The sequence below is a fragment of the Amblyomma mixtum genome, chromosome 3, assembly GCF_055824585.1.
Source record: "Amblyomma mixtum isolate Tamu chromosome 3, ASM5582458v1, whole genome shotgun sequence".
NCBI classification, from domain to species: domain Eukaryota; kingdom Metazoa; phylum Arthropoda; class Arachnida; order Ixodida; family Ixodidae; genus Amblyomma; species Amblyomma mixtum.
The window spans coordinates 384,972,909-384,998,293 of record NC_143014.1 but is presented as its reverse complement, the minus strand read 5'-3'; the positions used below and the strand labels follow the sequence as shown (position 1 = coordinate 384,998,293).

Sequence of the window (25,385 nt, the reverse complement as noted above, 5' to 3'; positions counted from 1 at the left end):
GGACCTATTTCATAAGCATCGCTTGCTCTTTCAGGAGTTCCGGCTCTCACACTACCGCCCTTTCTTCGTATTTCGTTTTGAACTTCTAATATCTTTAGTTTCGTTGTTTCAATTTCAACCTTCCACTGTTGCCGTTGCCGTTCCTTCTCTTTTTCCCACTCTCGATCAGCTTGCTCCTTACGTGCTTTTTTCTCCCGATCGGCTTTCTCTTTAGCCTCCTGGTCGGCTTTCTCTTTAGCCTCCTGGTCGGCTTTTACTTTGCGGGCTTTTTCTTTTTCCCCTTGTACCAAATTCCACGTATCTACCAGCAACTGATCGTTATGCTTGACTTGTTTAAGAATGAATTCGCCCAATTCAATTTTGGTTAGTTTGCTAGGCACTTCAACCGACAGTTCCTCGCATATCAACAGCAAGTCCGACTTGTACAACCTCATTAGGTCCATGACAACGCTTTCTCCGCTTTGGCTCTGCTAACACAACAATGCCTTGAGAATAACCCCTCTCAAACGACAAAGCCCTGATTCCCAGTCAAGATTATTCTCTGAATCTTAAAGCCTGGCGAATCCCATAGCAAAAGCCAAAACGCTCACCCGTGGAGAAAGTACGATGTCGCACGGTCCATCCCAGCTGCTGCCAACCAGTGTTAGAAACGGGGCCACACAACCCGCCGCTGGAACCAGTGTTAAAGATGGGGCTTCTATCCCACCGCTGGAACCAGAGTTGAAGACGGAGGGGTCCTGGAGATGACTAACTCGTTTAGCCCCACAGGTACCGGCTCCGAATGACGTTGACGGACTGCGCTATCGAGGAAACTGTACAGAAGGGTTTATTCTACGTATTTACAGATGAGAATCGAATGCGAATGCAATGCAAATCCAATGCTCCGATCATTCATTTTCATTCATTCATTTTATTTGTTTTTCACAACATGACGTACACATCGTGAAAGGGGCCAAGAAGAAAAGCCGTTCCTTTACGGCTTGAAAAAAAATCTTGGTCCCCCCTGGCATTGACAGCAACAAAGCAACACAATCCAGAAACAAATGTACAGAACAAAATGTACAGATATATACAGAAACAAACAAAATTATAACTTGGCATTTTTATGAAAGATATGGCGACAAGCTCATGGAACGGTCGGGAAATAAAGACATGCAGTTATAATGAAACAGTGGCTAAGTATCTGTAGAAGGTGTTTTGTTTATGAAATGTGTGGTGTGTATTAGGGACATGCAAATTAATAAAACAACGCCTTCAGGTTCCGGAAATTTAGTCCTAAAATATCTGTTTCCGCTTTAATATGTTCATTTAGTAATCGAGGCAGGTTATTCCTAAGACTCTGAAACCCATAGTTCGTACGGCATTTTGGCACTTTCCAACGGTCTGTTGTCCTCGTATTATAGGCCGCGTTGCCTATTAATTCTAAGTTCGATATGTCGAAAAACAGCCTTTGATTTTCCTTGATGCTGAGTTTATATTCGCGTAGGAGTTTATAATGATACATTTTAGTTATTGGAATGACCTTAAGATTTCTGAAGATAGGTTTACTTGAGTCAAACTTAGGCAAATTATTAATGATCCGTAAAACCTTTTTTTGCATCCTTAAAAGACTACTCACACAACAATCACACAACAACATCCCGTTAAATACGGTTCGCGTTCCCCAGATCCCTGACTGGGGAACTTAGTTCGAATAACGTTGTCCAATCGGATGGGACATTGATGACGCTGGCGGTACCACCCACGGCAGGGCGGTGCTGATGCCCTCTCGCTCTCTCACAGCTCGGGGGATGAGAAGGGGAAGACAGTCATCAAACACAGATGCGTCACCTTGACCACTGCCGCAAGTGTTCTGTGCGTTGCCTCCGTGGGAAAGCAGAATCCCGCAGTCTCCTCGCAGGTGGTTGAACCTTCTCGAACTCCCCCGCCGGATGGCCGAAGCACGAGACTCCTTCGACACAGCGTCTTTCAATTAGCAGCCTCGCTCAGCGTGACCTTGCGTAGCATCATCCAGTCCGGTGACCCGAAGGCCGACTCGGCCAACGTATACCGCTGTATACAGCTGCTTCTTGTGCATCTCTGCTTCCAGCGTTGCTGCTGCTGTCACAAGTTCTCGCCGCATCTCTGCCTAACGACGACACTCGTCTGACAGTAATTTCTCCCAGGCCCGTGGGAGACAGCGTCCTTCGATCGGTTAGGAGGTTCGGTGATTTGGAGTGCAACAGCCCTGGCCGTCGTCGTCTATGCTTCTGCCGCCGGCGCCAGGCCTCGTCATATCCCTTGCTTTGCGATGAGTCACACCCGGCTTCCAGGACCACGTTGTCCACTCTTAACAACCCCTATGGTTGCACACGGCCGACTGCAGCTGGTTGTTCATTAAAGTGGCAGAGACAGAGAGAGAGAAAGAGACTCTTTAATGAAGAGCAGAGAATTTAGCCGGCGCTTAAAAATCGCTGGCATGCTACTCTGCGTAGGGAGGGGAATTTGGGAGATAAAGACAGAAGGAGAGCAGAGTGGAAGAGGTAAAAAAAAACGAAGATAAAATGCGGCCATGAAATGGGTACTAAGGATGCAATGGCGAGAATTGATGTAACCTATGGAGTGATGGAGTGCATAGTCCGTCAAATGGGCTGACGAAGTTCACTGCATGAAGAATGCATGAAGGTGACGTGCAAGTGAGTTTAAAGCTTATCAAGATGTCCAATATCCTTTAAATATGTGAATAGAAAAGTCATTGCAAGTCTCTGTTGCCTAAGGCAGGCTAAGGGACCTAAAACTTTGTCCATTGTAAGGGGCACTGAGCAGAGCTTCTGCATGCAATGTTCATAGTACGCACGCTCGTTGGCATATGCAGGGCACTCAAGCAAGATATGCTCCACAGTTTCTATCGCGGCACAGTTGTCACAGTGCGGACTGTCCATTTGTCTAAAACGGTATCGTAAGCCGTTTGTATATGCAGCATTAAGACGAAGTCGATGATAAAGTGTTTCCAGATGTCGAGGAATTCTGGGTGAGAGTCTTGATCTAAGATGTGGGTCGATTGAGTGAAGAAATTGGTACTGATATGTCGGCAAACTCCAAAGCTGATACATTTCTTCGGAAGCAAAACTTTTGGCCACCTGGGACGCATCAGATTTCGTAAAAAAAGTTCTAATGTATCTCCGATGTTGGTGGCCCTTACGGGCCGCTTCATCTGCTTTTTCATTAGCCTGAATGCCACAGTGAGCAGGTACCCACTGAAATGTTATGCAGTGGCCTGCGGCAATAGCTAAATGATGTAGATATCCGATGTCCAGGGAAACTGGTTGGTGATTCGTTTTCTTCAGCAGGTTGGCCAGGATCTGAAGAGATGCTTTCGAATCGGTGAAGATAACCGAACGGTCGGCGGTTCGGCGCAGGATGTAAGAAACAGCTTCCTTAATGCCGTGAAGCTCAGCTGTCGTAGAGGATGTCCTCCGCTGCAGCCGGTAAGAAAGGGCATGGCCTATTGAGGGCACATAAAGGCCACATGAAGAGGTTTCTTTAGTAGTTGAACCATCGGTGAAGATATGGGTGTGCTGCCTATATTCCTCCGTTAAGTAGGCGAGAGTAGTTTGCAGAAGAGCTGCCTGTGGCATGCGGCTCTTTGCATTCACACCTGGAACAAACTTCTTCACCTTTAGAGGAGAGAGTGTCCATGGAGGAAAGGTCAGAGGTAGTAGTTTCTGTGGCTGATTAATAGTAGGGATGGGCAGGAGCTGCACTGCCTGGCCAAAGCTAGAGTTGCTGTGAGTTAGGTGGACACGGTGCAGGAAGTGCTTCTTCCCTTGAAGAACATGGCGGAGATGGGTACGCATAGTTTCCTGGGCGGCAATCACCTCTAGTGGGAGACATCCTGCCTCCGCTACTGTTCCTGATGCAGAGGAACCCTTTGGGAGGCCAAGGCATATTCGCAGGCAGTTGTTCCGTGCGGCAACGAGAGACTTATTGCTTGATGTAGATAATCTTTGAAACACTGGTAGACAGTAGCGCAAGGTTCCTTCAACGTAGGCTTTTTCAAGCAGAAGCATTGATCGGCAGTTGCTACCCCACCTTGTTCCCGCCATGAACCTAAACACTTGCGATGCTGCAGTGATCCTCTCGCGGAGTATTTTGATCTGAGGTGTCCATGACAGATTATAGTCGATTACAACACCCAGGAATCGCTGAGATTGTACATATGGTAGCGATCGTCCGCCTAGGAGCAGCGGATATCGGGTCATCGTTTTTCTTGTAAACGCCATTGCAACACTCTTTTCTGGCGAGAGACGAAGACCTCTGGAAGCCAGGTACATCGAAATGTGCAATAGCGCTCTCTGTAGACGTTGCTGGGTGATATAGCGCGAGCGTGATGCGGTCCAGATGCAGATATCATCAGCATAAATTGTTATACGGACCCCTCGCGGAAGGTTTCTTCTTATGTGTATAAGGGCAATATTGAACAGGAGAGGGCTGACCACCGCTCCCTGTGGTACGCCCCTCTCTACTGCGTGAAAGCGTGTTGGACCGTTTGGAGTGGTCATAAATATTTGCCGTTCTTTGAAATAATGCCCAATCCATTTGTATAGCTTTCCTCCAAGGCCAAGACTGGCAAAGGCGGCGAGTATTGCATGGTGAAAGACAGAGTCAAAGGCGGCCTTGATGTCTAGGAAAACGGCTGTCGGGATGTACCCAGCATGAAGGTACTCCTCAATTGATGAGACGAGGGAGATGATATTGTCAGTCGCAGACCTGTTTTGACGGAACCCGTTCATTTCTTGGGGGAACTCATTTCGGCTTTCTAGGAACCAAGTTATGCGTTTGCAGATCATGGCAGAGACAGACTTAAACAGGACGCATGACTGAGCCTGTAGATGGTCAGTTTTATTTGACCACTGGTTGTGTCCGCGTGTACAGCCTCTCATGATCAACAGTAAACGCGCTATAAAAGTGTATAAAGAGGGTCGGCGAGGCCCCAGTTTACTGTATTTGCTGTGTGGCGCTTCTGTAGACGTTATTCGGGTTTGCGATGCTACGAAAACACAGGGAGCAGAAACGGTCGGCCGTAGCGGCCCCTGACTGTCCTTAGAGCTTAACCCACCAGCTATGTCCTTGGTACCTCCTCCCGTCAAAAGTATACGGCCCAACGGGTTTGCTTGTGAGACCTGCAGCATGTCTCGTTATGCATCCGCAGCGACCGCATTATCCCGAAAGAGGAATTGCTTCATGTTCTCAATCCTCCCAAGCTTTGGACTGCTAGATGTGCTAGGGTGCCCCGCTAAACAGCTTCGAAGCAAACTCCTTGGGCTGTATAGTTTTGACGGGCGCTGTACATGGTCTTAAATACAGGAACTGATGAGACCGTTCATCGTTGAAAAGATATAAAAAGACTTATGCTTGGTAAAAACAGTTGAAATGGCGACATCTGAAATTCCGATTAGATATTCCTTGATACCTTTAATATCTACCCTTCAGCATGACATTCTTCTGCCACCGTGGTAGCTCAGTGGCTGTTGAATTTGACCGATGAGTCCAAAGCCAAATTGTCCAAGCTGAGTTTCGATGGAGGTGAAATGAGAAAACGCCTGTGTGTTGTGTCAGGTAAGTGAATGTTAAAGAACCCTAAGTTATAGAAACTAATCGGGAGCCCTTCACTGCGGCCTCTCGATAGCCCACCCACTACCTTTGGGGCTTCGAACCCCACACTCTTTATATACACCTTTCTTAACACCGCCCCGAAACGAAGCTGGCACAACGAAAAAAAATGGTCGTGGAGGTGCTGAGTATCGATCCCCGTACCTTTCGCATGCTAAGCGAGCGCTCTACCATCCGAGCTACACCCCCGCACGTGGCACGCTCTCGCTAGGGTGATTCTTTAGGGCGATTTCGTCACATCTGTTTTTCGCTGTAGTCGACCTCGAATGAATCCGGTTGCGCGCTCGCTTCAAGCAATACGTAACCCAATGCATTGTGAATGATCACTTCTGTCTTAACTTGTTATTAATCCCTTGCCTTTCTTGCTCCCGTTTCCTTCTTCTCCTAACGCATGACCACCCTTGATCACTCTAATCACGGATAGCAGAAGTGCACACGTGCTTCAGTCGCTGTCTCGGAATGAAGCTTATTGAGCAGTGGACCTCTTAACTGATAATAAGTGGTAAGAAGTGGCAGATAAAAGGGAATAGTCCCCCCGCTTCCATGGTCGGGGATAGTCCCCTCCTTGCATTCACGCTAGAAGGCTCATGACAATCGGCCGACGCTATTGGCTAGAAAGCGGTTCTTTGACTGGAAAAACTGCCTTGTTCTTGAGTTGTATCCGACTATAGTGCCATCTGTCGGCCGCCAGTAGCATACACTGCGCTTCTCATTGGAAATACTTTCATTTGTCTTCGATAGGAGACTAAATATTGGTATCAGCTGATTCGCCAAGATGTTCAAACTCATGGCCCACTCTTCCTTCGCGCTGCAGAATCTCACTTATCAAATGCTTCCTGCGTTCACATGGACTAGTCCTGACGGTCATAGGTAATCAGTGGTAGTCTGCAGAGACACTTAACACTGCTTACCTCTTGCCCGCTCACGTTGGGAAAGCAGTCGCTGCGCACTGCAGCGTGATGCAACCGGATTTTACGCAGCTAGTAATTCTACCTCGGCATGATACGTAGCCGCCTCACCCTTTCTGGTATGCGCGCTAACTTCCTGATGGCAGTCCCCGCCGTAATGCCCATATTTGCAGAATCGGCCTTTCTCTACTTAAAATTCATTAACATTCACCACTTCCCTGGGATGGGATAGCAGGTGCTACCACCGGTTGAATTTATGTGATTCAGTTTGCGAGTGCTGGGTTTAGCGCGACTGCAACCTTCCGTCGTTTTCTGGTTCATAACATTACCCGGCGCCATCGAGCGAAAGTCCCGAACAATGGCTGAAGTACTGAGGTACGAGGTGAGGGCGGATTTCGGCAGGAAAGGCATGCAGCAGAGTACAGACTTCCTACGGCAATTAATGAACTGGCCTGATGAATTATGGTCCTGGCAGATTGATGACCATCACTTGTCAAGAACCACACGCCATAGGCTAAAAATGCGCCGGACGGCATGGGCGGGGGATGCCGTCTTGTTTCGTGTCGTCCTGACGTCCTAGCTGCAGTGATTGTTCAACGCGAGGGCCATCGAAGACATTGGGGCCGCGTCTTCGTGTCGTTACTCCGTCAGTACTCCGGACGGGGTGAGCTAGAGCGACAGGTCGGATCGGGCTGGGCCAGTGCTTAGCGGCGGGATCCAGGAGCCTCGGACGACATTGAAAGCGTCGATGCTGCCCGGCTCAGATGAGGATGAACTACAGCGCACCCACAAAGATGTAGTAATTGGGGGGGGGGAGGCATGATTACATGATTATATATAATTAATTGTTGCAGGTCTAGCGAGAGTACTCCGTCCCGGGCCACTTCCCGCTTCACACTCCTCTGCTCTGCAACAATATCTGATCACCAGATGTCTTCATAACCTTAAACGAGAGCTCTATAAAGTACTCAAATCTGCCAAGCTTCGGTGCAGTAGAGCAAGATAGGCCTCGCTACATCCTTCGGAAACTTGAGTGGTTTCGTTAACAGCGAGCAAGTCCACAACGCTTGCTACACTGTGGCTTGCGGACAGTTCTATTCGCTCTTATCGCAGTGCACGGATTTTTGCGATGGCTATGGATGCGGAGCCCCGTACGTGGCTATTCGGGGCCGGGGATTTTCCACGGTCGACGTGTCAGGCCTTGGTAGACCGCTCGCTAAGCGACAACTCCCGTTGTCCCACGTCACGCACTCGCACCCCTGTGGCACAGTTTTCCCCAAGCGCTCAACCTGGCGTCCCGTCTGCTGAGTCCTCGTAGGTCTTTCCCTTTATCATTATCATCATCATCATAATCAACAACAGCAGCAGCAGCAGTGTCTTGACTAGGCCCACTGCAGGAAAGGGCCTCTCTCATATAACTCCAATAAACCCTGTCCTAAGTCGCTGCAACCAACTTAACCCCTCCAACTTCCTAGTGTCATTCGAATCCTTACTGTCTGCTATCCTCAGCTACGCCTGCATGCCTTCTCTTGGAATCCAGTCCACTCTTTCACAATTCATGCCCCGATCATGAACATTTTTTACTGAAACAGCGAGAGATATCATTAGAGAAAAAAAAGGGTGCGCTCATAGCTTGCTTTTTCTCGGTGGGGAAAAAGAAATAGTTGATATTTTCGTAAAAGAATTTTTGCGCCAAAACCGACCGCACACAGTAAGATAGACGGGACAAGCCCAACACTGTGTGTTGTCTGTTTTGGCGCTAAATCCTTTTAAGAAAATATGCACTGACTAGTTCCCCAGCAAGTATTACTAAATTCTGGCTAGTTTCGACGTTCAGCGTGACACTGAACTCGAGGAGAAGTGAAGAGCAAACAGAGAGCGCTATCAAAACGTTTCTCAGGTAGCCAGATCTCTTTGTGTCTTCTGTCGCCCGCGTGTCGAGCTGAGCTGATATTTAATATGTAAGTGTGGCAAATTCTGAGCCCTTTGCCTGTAATCTCTGTAGTAACAGGATTTTCCGCGTATAAAAAGAAGAAATAATTAACTTGATGAAACGTTCATTTATTACTTGGAAACCGCATAACAGAAAGCGTAGAAGAAAAACAGTGATATGCGATGTGTAACGGTTAAGAGTAAAAAAAAAAGAGCGAGGGAAAAACGCACGACAAACGAGGCAACACACACACAACTCAAGCGCTTAACAAGTTAACAAGTCACGCTGTAATTATTTAAACGATGCGGGCTTGCTGCAGCAGACAAGAGGAAACGTATGGACGTGTCCATGGGCAGAGTACAAGCTGTCGCATTTTGTGCATCAAGAGCGCGAGAGTGCTTGAAACAGCTCAGGTTCTTCGTACTGCGACAAGGGAAACCTTCTGACACATATGAAGGTGGGGCATTGATTCTTTTTCTATGATACGTTGGGTATATGTAACACCCAATCGATCAATGACATACCGCGCGATAAACAAGAAATGTGCCACAGTGAGAAAACACGAATAGTCAGCATGTAATGAGCAGAATACACTCAAGATGCTGTTTGCTGCAACACTATATATTAGGTTTGAGGTGAAATAAATCCTCTCACTTAACACGGGTGCCTACCAAGTGCGCGGATAGAAGTGTGCTTCTCAAGGCCGAGATATCTTCAAAGGCATCTGAACATGACCCATGACATACACAATATATCTGGTATAGTATTATAAGGAACGGTTTCTAGAGGATCCTCACTGACATCAATCCATCTATTGCAAAACTCGATGGGAATGAAAAAGTTTTATCTTGCTCTTTGCAGCGTAAGTAAGTGCGGTTTTTCTGCATTAGCAGCAAGTATTAAGCGCAAGTAAGTAGCCACAACCGCATAATTTCCTTCTGCTATTTCAGCTTTTATTTGCCATAAGACGGCACAGTGCGGTGGTACGGCGCGCCAACAAGTTTCCTGTGATTGGCGACTCCTCGTACGTACTGCAAACGCGGGTTGATAAAAGGACTGCTGCGCTTCTACCCGCTAATTTTGACGGCCGCGGGAAGTTATTAGCAGGTTCCAAAGAGTTAAAATTCATTATCCTGTTTTTGTTATTAAATGCAAACCGGGAAATAGTGCCAACTGCGTAAACTGTTTTTGTGTTCAAGTAGTACGTTACAGTTTCCACTTTCAAGGGTAAACGTGCAGGCTAGTTGCTTTTTCATGAAGAAACGCTAACGGCATGGACAAATGCGCATGGTCGGGACACAGTGCTGTTTGCGTCCCGTTTGTGTCTCCGTTCCTGACCTTTCCGCAGTGTTAAACATTCACTCCTAGTTCATCTGAAACTTTGATCTTAGTGTGTTCCTACATTCAAGTATTCAAAGAGTTATAAAGCACAGCCTCTAAAAATACATGACGACGACAACAACTTTATTCCGGAACTCGAATGTAGCCACGCTCTTAATAACTTTTTCTCGTCAGTTTTTACAAAGGAACCTGATGGTGACTTACCAGATTTCCCAGCTGTCGACCCTCCCATCTATGCCACAGATTACATTTGATGCTAATGGAATCATGAAACTCATTGAATCATTGAAACTTACATCTTCATCTGGTGTTGACGGCATAAATTCTAAAATCCTAAAAAATACTAAAAACACTGTAAGTGTAATATTGGGCCACCTCTTTCAGCAGTCCATATCAACAGGTGTCCTTCCACAAGATTGGAAAGTTGGTAAGATCATTCCAGTCTCCAAAAAGGGCTCACCTGTTTCATGCAAAAATTACCGCCCCATTTCCCTCACAAGCGTCTGTTCGAAAGTATTGGAACATATTATTTATTCGCACATAGTCAAGTTCCTTGTTTCCGTAAAATTTTTCCATACTAACCAGCATGGCTTTTTGAAAGGCCGTTCATGTGACTCCCAATTGGCTCTCTTTTCATTAATGACCTAAGCTCCAACCGTGACCTAAACGTTCCTACTGACACTCTCTTCCTTGATTTCAAAGAAGCTTTCGATAAAGTACCGCCTAAAAGACTGCTACTGAAGATATCGTGTCTAAATCTTAATTCGTTAGTATTGGAACGGCTTTGTAACTTTTTGACTAACAGAGAGCAATTTGTCTATGCTAACAATCATTCTTCTCCACGTAGCCGGTCATTTCAGGTGTTTCCCAAGGTACAGTCCTAGGTCCTTTGATTTTACTCATATATATTAACGATCTTCCTTCCAGTATTTCCTCTATCATCCGCTTATTTTCTGACGATTGTGTAATTTACCGCCCAATCACTAACAGTACTGACGCTGGCATTCTTCAACAAGATCTTAACCAAATCCAAACTTGGTGCGAACGTTGGTTAATGTCTCTCAATATTTCCAAAACAAGTTTGATTTCGTTCCATCGTCGGCAGGTGCATACTCCTTCTAAATACACTCTTTTCGGTTCAGAAGTGTCGTCCGTTTCTTTATGTAAGTTGTACTTGGGTATTACTGTAACGCAAAACCTAACATGGTCATACCATATCATGAACATCGCTAACGAGGCTAATCGTACCCTTGGTTTCATACGGCGTAATCTACGATTTGCCACCCCTTCCATCAAATCATTAGCATACATAACTTTTGTCCGTCCTAAACTAGAATATGCTTCAGCAATATGGGATCCTCACCAGACTAGCCTCTCTTTAACCTTAGAAAAAATACAAAATCGGGCTATCCGCTTCATTTATTGTGATTATTCGTGCTACACTAGTGTGTCTGCTTTAAAATCTAGAACTAACTTACCCAGCCTTGAAACGCGACGAAAAATTTCTCGAGTGTGTCTCTTTCATATGTTTTATCATTCATCTTTTGGAGAATCGGTCACATCACCTGCTTATCGCCTCTCAAGCCCTATTAAACACCATAACGCCGTCTACGCCCCCACCGCAAGAACTACCGCTCATTCTCGATGTTTTTTCGTCACGTCATCCCGGGACTGGAATGATCTACAGAACGCCGTGCATCACATCAACGCCATCCATTTTAAAAACGCTATCAAGACGATTGTCGTTTAATTGCCATGCCTGTGTCTCATGTAAAGCCCCATATCAGGGGCCTGCGAGGTATCAAATAAAAAAAATTGCAAATTCACGTCACCAAAATGCTACTTCAAAATCAGTTAATAAAATCTTGACATTTCAGGCGCTGCCAAGTTTACACTCATCACAGCTATTGCATCAGCCTGAACAGCTATAACTTCTACAAATCATTTTGCGCCAACAGCGCAATCCTGTTGCAGGCAGCAGGAGAAACGACGCACATTCCACGTCTCCCGCACATGCGCTAAGACTGTTTTCCAGCAAAGCATAGAACCTAGTCAGAACAATGCTTAGGCTCTCAATACAAAGGCGAGTGCAATGCGAGAACCCGGGCTCGCACAGCGGGAATCCCAAGGCAACTCCACAATACGTGCCGACCGTCTCACTTAAGGGGTGATGGGATGGGAAGAAACGGATTGGATAGATACGTGGACACCATAATACACAATACTTTGATTGCCATAGAAATGAGGTAAGTTTAAAGAGAAATGCTCACAACATATAATTCTATAAGAAATAGTCGGGCGCACTCGATAAGCGTGTTTTAATTCAACGATTTGTGCCTAGGTAATATGAAAAAGTGTATTAGGTCCCACTGCATGTAAAATTAACGTTTTGAGTGCCTGCCAGTTTTCCTAGCTGAGCGTTTGTCAACCAAATCTCTGGCTCCTGTTGGTAAGCTTAACTAACGAATCACAGTTTCCTGAATTGCGAGATAACTAATGACCCACCTCAATTCGTGTAATCCCATGCACTACCACCGACCCACCGTATGAGGACTCAGTACGGGACTAGGCAGCGCTGAACTTCATCTGTTTTCTCTAAAGCCGAATGGTATTCGCTGCCGTTACATGAAGCAAAAGGCGGCGTTACAAGCAGTTTCAATTCACGATCAGGAAGTGCGTGGGACGTCGGAAAATGTCAGGATGGCATCATTATGCATCCAGTAGCGCCATGGGAATAACTCCTGTATGGGCCACATACACCAGCAGATACTCTGGGGGATTAACGAAAATCTGTATCAGTGCAACACCACCAGCTGGCATGTTCAGCAGATATCTGTAGGCCTGGACTCAGTAATAGGGTTCGAGTTTCCAGCAATAGCGAAAAGTAGCATTGATGGAGCAGGCAAATTAAAGAGTACCGGGTGCTTTCTTCAGGGTCTTAAGTACCTTTCGACAATACGTGAAGACATCAACTTGGTCATACCAGGATTTCCAGATAGAGCTGCAGTAACGGCGGGGATGACTTGCAGTGCCAGGTTAGGAAAGTGAGAAGCTGGATGGTGTAAACTATGCGACCCCTTATTTTTTTATTTGGGGGGGGGGGGGGGGGGGGGGGGGTTGCAGGATGAGTCGTCAGTTTCTTCGTCACTTATTGGACAAGATCCGTGGCATCGTTTCTAAGGGTGAGTCTGTATTCTCGGGCGGCGAGCACCGCTGCAAAAAAAGCCTTTCAGATCCGCCACCTTCGCAGTGAAGCCGATACCACAGGAGCTCGCACAGCAATGCCGCGGCCGACGCCGCGCAGCCCAGCGCGTAGACGAAGAGGTACACGTGGAAAGGCTGCGGCGCAGCGCTGGGGTCCCTGGGGTCCACAGCCTTCGGCTTCTGATGGCGAGTGGCCAGTGCGGCTTCAATAACCGCCCGCAGTGTGCGGCGGTGCAGGTACCTGCGAGAGAGATCGTGGACGTTAAATAACACCATGGCTTACCAAAAAAGCGCACAAGGGAAGAATGTCGTACGCCCTAGCGCTAGGGATCTCTTTGCACTGCAGGTAGTGTCATTTTAGCGGGGGATGGAACAAACGCGGGTTAATCACATCCTAGTCGAAATCAAGAGGAATAAATGGGCTTGGGCAGGGCATATAATGATAACCGCTGGTCCTTAAGAGTAACGGAGTGGATTCCAAGAGAAGGCAAATGTAGCAGGGGGTGGCAGAAAGTTAGGTGGGCGGATGAGATTATGAAGTTTGCGGGGATACGGTGGCCGCAAAAAGAAGCAAAGTTGCCGGACGTGGTCAAAGCTGTTGATAATGTTTTTAGTCAATTTATTTCCAAGATTTAAGTGCGGCTTTATAAAAGTCGCTATGATTCGCACCAGTCGTGAAGTCCGATGAAGGTGGATAAACAAAATGTTATAAAATGGCGCCAAGATACGTTTGGCAGTTAACTAACTGCTTTCCTTCGCGGACTCAGCCTAACGGACACCGCATAAAACTAGCGGGATTGCATGTCCGATCCGACATGTTTGCACATACAACCCCGAGGAAGGTGTAAACCATACGCTTACCTATGCGGGTTGGTGTCGTAAAGGGCGATACCCCGATGCTCCATTAAGAAGCGCTCTCCAGGGACAAGATTCTACCACGACGCTTCTGCGACCATGTCATCGCTACACACGGACAGAACAGCGTGAGCGCCTTCGCTGTCCAAGCGGAAACAATGGTCAATCGCTCGATTTCCTTGAATGCAGTCTGGGTAACAGTTCTGGAATATTTTCATGATCGCTTCTATATCGGGCGACATTTCTCCTCCATAACTGACCACGTCCCTCACTCCTAACCAATGGTTCGTTGCGCAGGGCAGTACTAAACCGTTCTCGATCAGAAGCTTCAATTCTGCTATAGTACCGATTCCTTTTGAAATTCTTGGGACGCTTTGTATCGCAGTGATCGTTGTTTGAATATAGTTGCCTAAGAAAAACATGCCGAAGGACCATGAAGCAAGAATTAGCCTGCATTCCGCCAGCATACATGGTGGGCTCTGATTTAACAGGCCACCAACTAGGAATAGGCAAACGTCAGACAGGGAGAAGCAGTGTTGCCTCGGAATAAGCTTAACGGTCATCCACAGGCCCAGGCAGAGGAAAGCGCCGAGAGCCGCTGAAGTGACTATCAACCAGGTGAACGAAATCCATGAGTCAATAAAGGTTATTTGCATGACAGTACCACGTTGAGTAAAGAAACAGAGCACTGCTGGAGAAAATTGGGTGTCTTTAAACATGTGTGGAAATTGAAAGTAGGAGCCGGTGTAAGCTAATATTATAAACTCTACCTCTGAATAAAATTGTACGTCATTCCTGGCTCTGATGAGGTGCACACTGTTATTCAGTGTTCTGTATGCGTCCAGAAGGGCTGCAGCTTCTGGCATCATCAGAGCGATTTCAATGAAATCCGTTCATATCAGGAACTGCTTCCCTTTTGGAAAGGAGTTGTCCGGTCCATCTTCAATAAAAAAATTTCAGGAGCTTCGACAATCTTTCGCTGATTGCATCTTCTGAATCGGCTTGTGGGAGCATTGATGGTAGCGGTAGTGACACTCGTAACCTGGCAGAGGCCGCTGCGAAACTGCGTGAGAACCTCCTCGTGTGAATCTGTAGGAATAAACCAACGCGTATACGTCAGCTGTTGAATGCAAACTACGGTTACGTTCTGCAATTCGCGGCTTTGGTTCCAGAACCAGGGCGCAAATACAAGCCGCTTCTGTACGGAGAACGAGAGAGAATTTTTCCGCGGCACAGAACAGCTTCCTCCTTCAGCGGCATAAGGCACAAATTCGCACAATACGTCTTCGAGCGAGTCCTTCACGAATTTCAGTGGTATCGGCAGGTCGTTAAAGTGTCCCTCTAACTCTGGTAACTTCTGGGGTGAGTGGAGGAGGACAGATCTCTCGGGGGATGAATTCGAGGCTTCCATAATGCTAAGCATTGTTGAATTTAGTCCAGCCGACAGAGCGCTGGTATCAATGACGGAAAGGAGACAGCAAATCAGCAAGAAAGTCGCCCTCGAAGATAGCTTAGTACGCATCACGTATAGCGAGACGATGGTCCTCTAATCGCCAATATCAACTTTCAGAGGCTTCGCATTTGCACGTTGCCGCGCTTTGCGTCAACAATTGTTCAGACTTTAAAACACTACTTTAAAGCCACATTTCGCGGTAACGCTTTCAAATAAGGCACCGTCTATAGTCTTCTATCACCAATTTCGGTGCAGTATGCTCACAGAACAAGAAATTTCATTTTTGTAACGAACAACGTGAAAGACTCAGAAACATCAACCGCAGTAACTTCAGGTGAGCTGTGTGAAGTTGTGAACTCGAGTGCGGTGCTTATACTGAACTGGGCCCATTAGGAAGTTGCTTGGAAACGAAAAAAAAAAGCGGGAGAAAAAGCACGGAAGTGAACTGCACCGAACAGCGCAGCGTTTTTCACACTTCTTGGGCTACGTTCGATAGCCGCGTAGGAAAGCGCTTCACAGTTCCAGAAGGTACAGAGTCGTGCGCGTCCACTCAAACTTGTGGGGCTTGTGTACCGAAAAGAATGACTCGACAAAAACTTTCGCATTGCTGAAGGAGTCCGACAAGAAAGTACTTTTGAGCAAACGCTCTGATTGCATTGAAAAAGCGATTCCATTGAGCTGTATGTTTGCGTTGAAAAAAACTTCGGAAAACGGCGATCACTCCTGGGACACACACAAGTGCACAGTGCACGTTAAAGAACCCCAGGTGGTCGAAATTTCCCGAGCCCTTCTCTACGGCGTCCCTCATAGTCTGAGCCGCTTTGGAGCGTTTAACCCCCACAATCCAAATCTTTCACTCCCACCTTCCTTCCTTCCCTCACGGCGCAGTTGAGGAGTCCACCTCGAAGTGAGGCAACAGTGCAAAATTTCCTTTCCTCCAAAACCACTTATTTAGAGTTATATATGGAAGGCAGAGTGACTAAAATCGCATGTTTCTAGTTCATCAGCAACCGCTGTAAGAATTGACCGACTTTAGGCAATTCTTGCTAGAAGATGAAATGCAATGGTGAAATCCCGACCATCCACGCCACATTTTCATCATCGCGGCCACGTTGGTGGTTTGTTGGTTTATTGGGGTTTAACGTCCTAAATCAACTCAGACTATGAGGGACGCCGTAGAGAAGCGGTCGCGAAATTTCGACCACCTGGGGTCTTTAACGTGCGTTGACATCGCACAGTACACGGGCCTCTAGAATTTCGCCTCCATCGAAATTCGGCCACCGCGGGCCGGGATCGAACCCGCGTCTTTCGGGTCAGCAGCCCGAAAGACGCGGGTTCGATCCCGGCCGCGCCTTCCGGGCTGCTGATCCGAAAGACGCGGGTTCAACAGAAGGGTTGTTGCTCCCGATATGAATGCATGACACCGATACTATACACCTGCTAGACGATAAGGCGGCAACCAAACACGTGCTAAAGGAAAGAAAAAAAGCTCCGCAGGATTTAAGCAATATATATTTCACGTTTCTTTTTAGGGCCGCCAGATATTCAGTCCCTATCAATGCGACTGGCATGACCGATCAACTAAACGAAATTCTCGATTGGAAAGCGTTAACCACGTATCTCGCGGCGTCAAGAAGATAATTCGCTCTGAAACAAGCCCGTAATGGCAGAACAGCCTCTTGACCATTTACTCGCACTTTATAACGACCCTTAGCGCTTTTCATCTTGGTGACAGCAACAGTACATGTTTGTTTTCGAACATTCATTCGTGTGAGTGTCATAAAATGACAAAAGTATTCCAAAATCTAACGGAAATAGTCACCCGTCGACGCACTATGGCGTAGTTGACTGCCAGCGTGCCCGATCTGGATGTTGATGAAACCCCGCCCTCCAGGATGTGTGAAGCACTAACGGTCGCTGAGCTGACCCGCGTACAATTCCAGAAAACGAGACGGGCACGCTGGCGCCAACTGACCTCAGCTGCGCTTCCTGCAGATGTCAGGGACTTCGGCTGGCTGCGAGGCTGGCGGGTCCTGCCCACAAGAGACCGCCTTGCGGCGTGGGGCGTGGCGCCCTCCGTCCGATGCCCGCAATGCGGTCTTTTAGAAACGTTGCGGCACGCTATGTTCGACTGTGTAGTGGCGTGCACCTTTTGGGTACTAGTGTCACGGATGATTTTAACCCGCCTCGAAGCGCGCACTAGTTCACGCGAACTGTTTACAATATGCTCTTGTGTGTCGGCATGTTCGTTTTGTGGCGGCAGCGTGGAGCGGCTTCCTTAAATGGGCGTCCGGAAAGAGCAATGTTTCCAAAGTTGCAGCGCCTCCGCACGCGCCTCTTTGAGCAAGCATGCGTGGACGCACTGTCAATGAGTGAGGATGAGTTGTTGCGCAAATGGTCGACATATTTCATCGTCCTGCGCGGCGGTCGAGTGTCGGCTTACTGCCTTACTGACGTGCTCAGTGCTGCGTCACTGCGCATGTGCTTGACTGATCAGAGCATTGAGTTCAGCAGTTTTGCATTGCATTTTTCTTGAGATTAGAAAAAAAAAATAAACTTCTCTTTCTACGCCGCGAATACCGATCACCATATCGCTCTTTCAAAAATTAGCCGTATGACGCCGCCACCCTTGCAGGAATGACCGGCCCTTGTTTCTTACAGAAGCAGGTGTCTCTGCAGGATGTGGACGGTGCGGCTAAACGGCGTTAAACGGGGATAAACTTCTCTTTCTATGTCACCCACAGGGCTGTACACATCAACGGCAAGGTCTACTCGTTCGACAGTTACCACGGGGCATGGAACTTGCTCCGTGTCTTCATCTTCGACCCCGCGTCGCGCCGGTGGGATATGGTGCTGACGCAGCTTCCCTACGGCGAGCTGATTAACATTTCCCGCCACACAGTTGTAGCGTACGGCCACTGCGCGTATCTGTGGGGCGGCCCGCCCAGCTGGCTATCGCCGACTGTCCTTTACAGCTTCGACACAAGCACCATGACATGCAGCCGCCCTGAGGTGGCCGGTGAGGTGACGTCATCGATTTACGGCAGCACAGCTTGTGTTGTTGGGCACCGTAAGTATATCTTAAGAGACTGGGATGTTTCGCCGTATATGCGGGTCCTTGACTTGGATACCCTAGAGTGGCATCATGTCCCCACTAGCGGAGAGGCTCCGGGTCTACCTGCCTGCCACACTGCGTCTGCCATCGGGACCCGCAGGTATGTTTTCGGCGGCAGCCCAGCAGACCCTTCCCTCATCCTATACTATTTTGAAACGACCAACTCTTCATGGGTATGCCCACAGGTACAAGGAGTTCTCCCTGTGTGCCGGTGAAGTCATTCAACCTTCGTGTATAACGAAGAACTGTACATTTGCGGAGGGTACAGCGATTCGCTGCAGACCTACTTGGCAGATATACACAAGTACGACCCCGTGACGTCGCGTTGGACCGAAGTGAAGCCATGTGGCTCACCAGCATCTCCCAGGTACTGGCACTGCTGCTCAGTGATGGGTGAAAGAGTGTTTATCTTCGGCGGCTTTGGGCCGGCACCCAACCAGGATGAGGGGCAAGTTGCTGAGGAGCGAAGGGCCCTGACCGATCTCCACGTGTTGCACTTGGCACTGACACTGCAGAACCTGTGCTTACTTGCAGTAATTGATGCACGGCTGGATCTACGCCTCTTGCCAAGCTTCATTAAACAAATGGTCTGCGCTATCACTTCTTCGTAGATGCTGCATCTCAAGCAAACTGAGTGCCTTCAGCGAAGCCAGTCCTGCGGTGTGGTGATGATGCAACTTCGGCGCCACTACTGGACGCAGTAATAAACTCTTCTTTTATACGCAAAGAACTCCTTCCTTCTGTGCTCGATTTTGGCGCAAGCAAAAAAGTCGCTAGTATTTTTTTTATATTGATGTCGCCCGGGGCCGCCACTTTTTCTTAAATAACAAAGAGAACAAATTTTCTGATCGAAGAATTATTCACTGAAATCGATTCAACTCCAGTCTGGTGGTTTGTTCAAGCGAGTCGCATTTACGTCACTTCGGCATGAAGCTTTGTGACCAATTTTAGTTTTCCGCCCAGCCCCTGCTGGTCATACATTTAAGAGCAGGTGGTAGATAGAGATATGTGGTGGTAGGCGTCGATTTCACCTCTTATCCGGAAACAACTTGCGTCTTTTGCGATGACTTCAGAAAGCCAAACAGTTATCACTTATTTCCGCATGTCTGCCCTCACTTTGACGCTGCTTTAAATGTTCACTGATTTTATAGCCTGCTAGTTATGGTCCTGTTTTCAATCTGGAAGCATCCGATCGGCATCTATGTCGTGAACGTGAGCCGAGAGAATTCGTCAAAGCTTGTATAAGTGACTGAATCAGGTTCAGATCATATCAAAGGCAATCTACAGCATGCTAGACTGTATTTGAAGCTTCCCGACAGCTTATTTACACTGATGCGAGAGCGCTCTGGTGCACTGCGCACGCCTTATACATTATCGACAAGCCTTCCACAATGGCTGGTGTGAAATGTTTGGAAAATGTGTCTGTGACACCAACCTGAATTGACAAAGCAACTTTGTGCCATGGCGCTCTTTAGCCGCAGCTGATCTAGAGCCATAAAAATTCATCAGAATCGACAGGGAGGAGGAGGAGAGAGACATTAATGGATAATGGAGAGGTCTGCCTGGTTATAGGCCCGGCATGCTACTCCAGATGAGGATGAATAAGAGGGTGAAATGGAGAGAGAAAGAGAGAGAAAGAGAAAAAAAAGGTGACATCAAACATACTCAACACTCACGCACTCTCTCACACACAATGATTATCGAAGTATGTCCACTAAACCCGTGTCCCTTAGAAAAACTAAGGCGACAGGGCGTGTGCCACTGACAGAGTTGCACCTCGACGACGAACCCCTTAACTTTTTAGTCCACTACGTTGACGCCTACGGCTACTGCGTCTACATGGGGGGTAGCTTTTCGGACATAAGGTCGCAGATGGGCGGCTTATACTGGTTCGGTACCCGCGCTATGACATGGAGCCGCTCGGAAATGTGCGGCCAAGTTGCGATACTGAGCATCTCTGCTTGTGTGCTGGGTCAACAGATGTACAACTTTGGTTTTTTGGACCCGGAGTCCTCACACCGTATATATTATCTTGACCATGAGAGTGGAGTCGAACCGACTAGCCGCTGCTTCCACACGGCGTCCCCAGTCGGAACCCGCCTGTATGCTTGTGGTGGCCAGGCGTTGAACATAGAGGTCAACGACCGGTAAAATAATTCCTTGTATTATCTGGAAACAACCACAGTGATGTGGGTGCGCCGAAGAGTGGAAGGTGCGCTCCCCAAAGGCCGCAAACTTCACACTACCTTCGTGCACAACGAACAGCTGTACATCTTCGGTGGCCGCACAAGAGAGCTGGGCGGTTAATTTTCAGACACGCATAAGTATGATATCGAGAAGTCGTGTTGGGTCGAAGTGACAACACATGGATTACGCCCGTCTGCTAAGCGCTCGGCCGGTTGCAGCGTGATGGTAGAAAAGAGTGTTTGTTTTTGGTGGCTTGGGGTACGCCCCAGACCATGAGAAAAGAGAGCCCATCGATGTTTCTGAAGAGGAAAAGGCGATAACTGACCTGCAAGTGTTGCACTCAGCACCTACACTGCAGAACTTGCGTCTTCTTGCTGTCATCGATAGCAGGTTTTGACGTAGGCGGATTACCGGTAGCTATTAGAAACGAGATCAACGCTACCTCTTATGGCTCATCACAGATAGCGGACTCGTCCTGCACTTCAAACGAATGGTGCGCCTTCAGCGGAGCCACAGATGGTGGTGAGGTGGTGGCCACAATAGTGGCCACCACCAGATGGTGTTCACTATTGTGGCCACCAGATGGTGGCCACAATAGTGTTATCAGTGTCTTTACTTAGGTAGGTAATAATGCCTTTTTATTCTGAAAAACACCTTAGAAACTGAGCTTCTGCGGCGGACAGTTATTGGCCCCCTATCACCTAGGAGCGCCGCGCTGTGCGATTAGCGCTCCGCCCTCGGCAGCCTGTATAACCGAAACCGTGGTCCGCAGCTTTTGTGCGTATACAGTGAGACCATCGAAAGCTTTGCAGAACACGGATGTGTCATTCGCGTGCAGTTGTTGGCGGGTCAGCGCGGCGCCGAGGAAAACCAACTGTATGACAAACTCGCCACCACGCTCACCAGCTGTCTCATAACGACACCCTGTACGAGCTTGGGGACCAACGTGCGGTGATTCGCGATCAACTCTTAACTGCCAGATCCTTGCTTCGCACATTGAGAGCGCGGTTTCATCGCCAGCGCACGCATTTAGAGTTGGAGCCCGCATCTTTCGTGTGTGACCCGTGGAAAAGCAGCTGCCCCACCGACTTTCTACGAGCTACGCGGGCCTCGATTAGGGTTAGGTTCTGGGAATGAAGCCCTTGTTCCTTCGCTGTACCGCTTTTGTGCAGCCGCGTCGCTGGGTGCTGGAGACCTATAGAGCGCTGGAACTCATGGCGGAAATACTGACGACGCTTGTGTGGCTGTGAGGCTTCGTGCACGCCCGCGATTGAACAATTGTGAGCATCTGTGCATCGAGCGGACTCTGTGCTCTGTGCATCGAGGGGACAGGCCTGACGTCGCGTTTGGGCTTCGCCAGGTAGCCTCGCAGCATTAGGACGCTCAGCTTGTGCTATCTATGGAGGGGGGCAGCCGAGCCCCCGACCCCCAGTCTATTGGTGGAGAGTGTGCCTCGTGTGCGACACCACGTGAGAAGACACGGCGCACGCGCCTTCTATATAGATTATGAACACCCATGACTATAAAATGCAGGGAAAAAATGTGGTAGAGTTCTAACGTGTCCCAACCGAGTAGTCGTCCGAAATCATTTGCTTAGACTGGTTGACTCGTGCTTTTGTTTTGCTGGGTGGTCGGCACACCTTGTTACAATAAACCTAGGTTAAGTGATTATCGAGGTGAATCTCATGTATCTGCTCGCGCCGCAGGTGAAAATTGAAGATGACATTGCGCAATGCACAGCGCGAGATTGTGTTGCAGTTTAACACGAGGCGTGATCGCCTACGACGATAGCATATAGTGCCCTCGTGCAGTGGCCAGAGAAGCTGATCTGTTCGCGCCACCGCGGATTCGAAACCCGGTCGCGGCAATATTTTTTTTATTTCTGCAAGGGCTGAGCTATGCTAGGTTTTTCTAAGGTCACTTTCAAGGCCAAGCTTAACACATACTCGGTGAGCTAGTTATACCTCGTTAAGCAATGTTTTCACAACGCTGACGCGAAGAAAAGATGAGACAACGCATTTTTGCGGTAATATTGTAGTCATGTAAAACCAACTAGCCCAACTTCATGCGCTGATGAAACGGAAGTCTTCGGGTCGCATTCTCTCGGAAGTGGTGACAATACAAGTTTTAACCCATTTAATTCGTGCAGCCAAATCTTGCAGGTTTAATGTGAGTTCACAGTAATATTTTTTTTTCTCGAAAATTCTGCACTCGTCGCCGCCGCTGTGTTTGCTGCTGCTTAAACTTGCTTACTGCTTACCTCAGAGATGCGCTACATTTGTGCTTTGCTTCCTGCAATGCAAGATTTCGATCTGTATTTGCTTTGTAATTAGATATTTCCTGAAATGGGACCATTTTGCCTTTGTCAATACGCCAATACGTCAATATTAAAATTTTGGCCAATACAACGGCAGGTTTGAAAGGAGAAATATATTGAAGAACACCACTCATGTATTTAAGGCATTTCTTGGTGTTATCAGAGGAGGAGCGATAAGTTAACGCAAACAGCGCCCCGTCGCATTTGAGAGTTGATCCATAATGGTATAAAACATGATGATGAGTAAAATCCTTGCTAGCCACCAGGGGAACGTCTGTGCTTTCAGTTCCGAAATACATCTCCGGCATCAAAAGTCAAATGCATTCTCACTCTGGCGAGCAAACGACGAACGCCTAAAAACGGTCGCTTGGCGGGAAGACAAACGGCGGTTCATCGGCTTCGACTACGATGGTCCTGTAGACGTTGATTGCTACTGTAGACGTTGATCGCTAGTCAATCTGAGTAGGTCGAAAGGTTGGGAGGACAGCGATCACGCAGCTCTCGGAGTTGTAGTATCTGATGACTTCTTCGACGCAGCGGAGGTGAGAACGAAGGTCAAGGTGAGTTCACCTAAAATGGAGGATCGACATGAGCAGAAAGCGACCTTTGTGCATGGTCCGCTTTAGAAATTTTCAGCTTGATCTGAGAGGGGTGCTGAACAATTGTTTTCATGCACAGAAAGATTGTGAAGGGACCCGCGGCACCGAAAAGGCTTTCGGTAGAGTCAGGCTATTGAAAACAACCATGAGATGGCGAAAAAAATTGATTTGAAATACAAGCGTTCGACTACACTGTATCTCGCCTCCCTGCTCCCCTCAGCGTGCACTCTCGAGAAAGGAAGCTTTCCTATATCGGCAGCTACAGACAGACATTTTTCCGACGCCACAAAACCGACGGCCCAGCCTCTCCGCCGATACAACTCCAAATTGTAGCTTATGCCCGGGCTCCCAGACTCCCTGCGACATGGTCTGGGAATGTGTGAGCACCCCCTAACTAACCACGCAACCACTGAGCCTCGTGGGACCACTGGCTGCCCCTCCCGCTGCCCAGCCACCAACTTCCGCTGGCCCGCCGATAGCGCGCAAATGTAGTCAGCGCTGCACTTTCGAAATAAAAAGCCTAATTTCCAGGGATATAGTCTACTGCATTATAAAAAAATTTGCTCTATGCGGCAGATGCAAAATTCTAAATCCGTATAATAAAGCCCATAGAGGCATCTTAATCTCATTTGTTCTTTCATGCCCTAGACGCGCTGTGATGTGTTCCTCGCTTCTACTCTTCTTTCATTAAATTACTTTCTCTTTCTCACTTCTACTCTTCTTCTTCTTCTTCCCTATATGAAAATACTCGCTGTACTCATCTCGTCTTTGTCGTTTTCTCTGACGCCGAATATAAGGTCAACTATTGTGCGAAATGTGTTCTTCCTTTTGTAATGCGTTATGCTACACTGGCTTAGTAAGAAATAGTGCAAACATCGCAGGATTCCCACCGGAACATCTGTTCTGGCAATGTGCACGTCTTGCGACAGAAAGAACGCGGCTTTCATATTAGACGGAGGAAGTGAATGATTTGTCAAGGCTACAACAACAACAACATAATTTGGACGGCGCCAGCTCATGCCGCGAGCAATCCGCGCCAGCCCTGCCCAGAGAACAAGCCCTCAGTGGTCCTGGAAAGACGCACATGTCCCGTATGCTATCAGTGGGGACCCCGGTGCGAATGCCATCACCGACGGCGAATGACAGCAGTGGTTCGGCGGAAGGCCGGAACATCCCCGACGCCGCGAACCACGGGGTGCCGGACGAGTCCGCGGACGAAACGGAGCTGCGACGAGAGCCGCCGCGCAGTGGAGATGAGCCCCGCCGTTCGCCGCGGCCTTCCACCCAAGACGGCGTATTCCCTTCCGTCCGGCGGGACGCGGTAAGCATGCCGCGGGCGCGCCTCATCTTCGCCATCCTGGCGGTGATCGCCGCCACGTGCTACATCGTCGTGTCGCGGCTGATCTTCATCGCACAGTGGCTGTCCGCGAACGGCCTCCCCTCCTACAAGAATCACCGAAGTCCGGCCGCCCCCGGAGCCAAGTGGGGAGCCCCGCGGATATAGATGCCGGGCTTCCGGCACGGTACCGCACCTGGTGCCTTGCCAGGCGGCACCGTTTGGAGCCGCAAGGTTGCGGCCACCGTCATCGCTATTTTACGCCTTGTTCCTACGACTGGGACCGCTACGCTGATAAGCCCAGAAGATGCGGTCAATAAATGTTACTATTGTGCGCAACAAAGTTGGTACCAGCATGTGACTTACACATAGCTACGCACATTTGATTGTTTAAATCCTGAAATACGTTCGAAGAATTACAAGTTAGCAAAGCTTTTTGCAGACCCATTTTTGCGTCCGCACTACAGCTCGCCTGGATGAGGCAG

General features: G+C 48.4%; 1 protein-coding gene across 1 annotated transcript in view; it reads right to left on the bottom strand.

Annotated features, from left to right (window-relative positions):
* The window catches only part of LOC149357080 (sodium- and chloride-dependent glycine transporter 1-like), a 72,293-nt gene extending 47,373 nt beyond the window's left edge, over positions 1-24,920 (bottom strand). The window contains exons 1-2 of the mRNA XM_089576499.1: positions 24,649-24,920; positions 13,077-13,279 (exon numbers count right to left, since the gene is read on the bottom strand). Of these exons, the coding sequence (XP_089432625.1) occupies positions 13,077-13,279; positions 24,649-24,920 (475 nt within the window). The remainder of the gene's footprint in view (positions 1-13,076; positions 13,280-24,648) is intronic.
* Between the last annotated feature and the right edge of the window lie 465 nt (positions 24,921-25,385).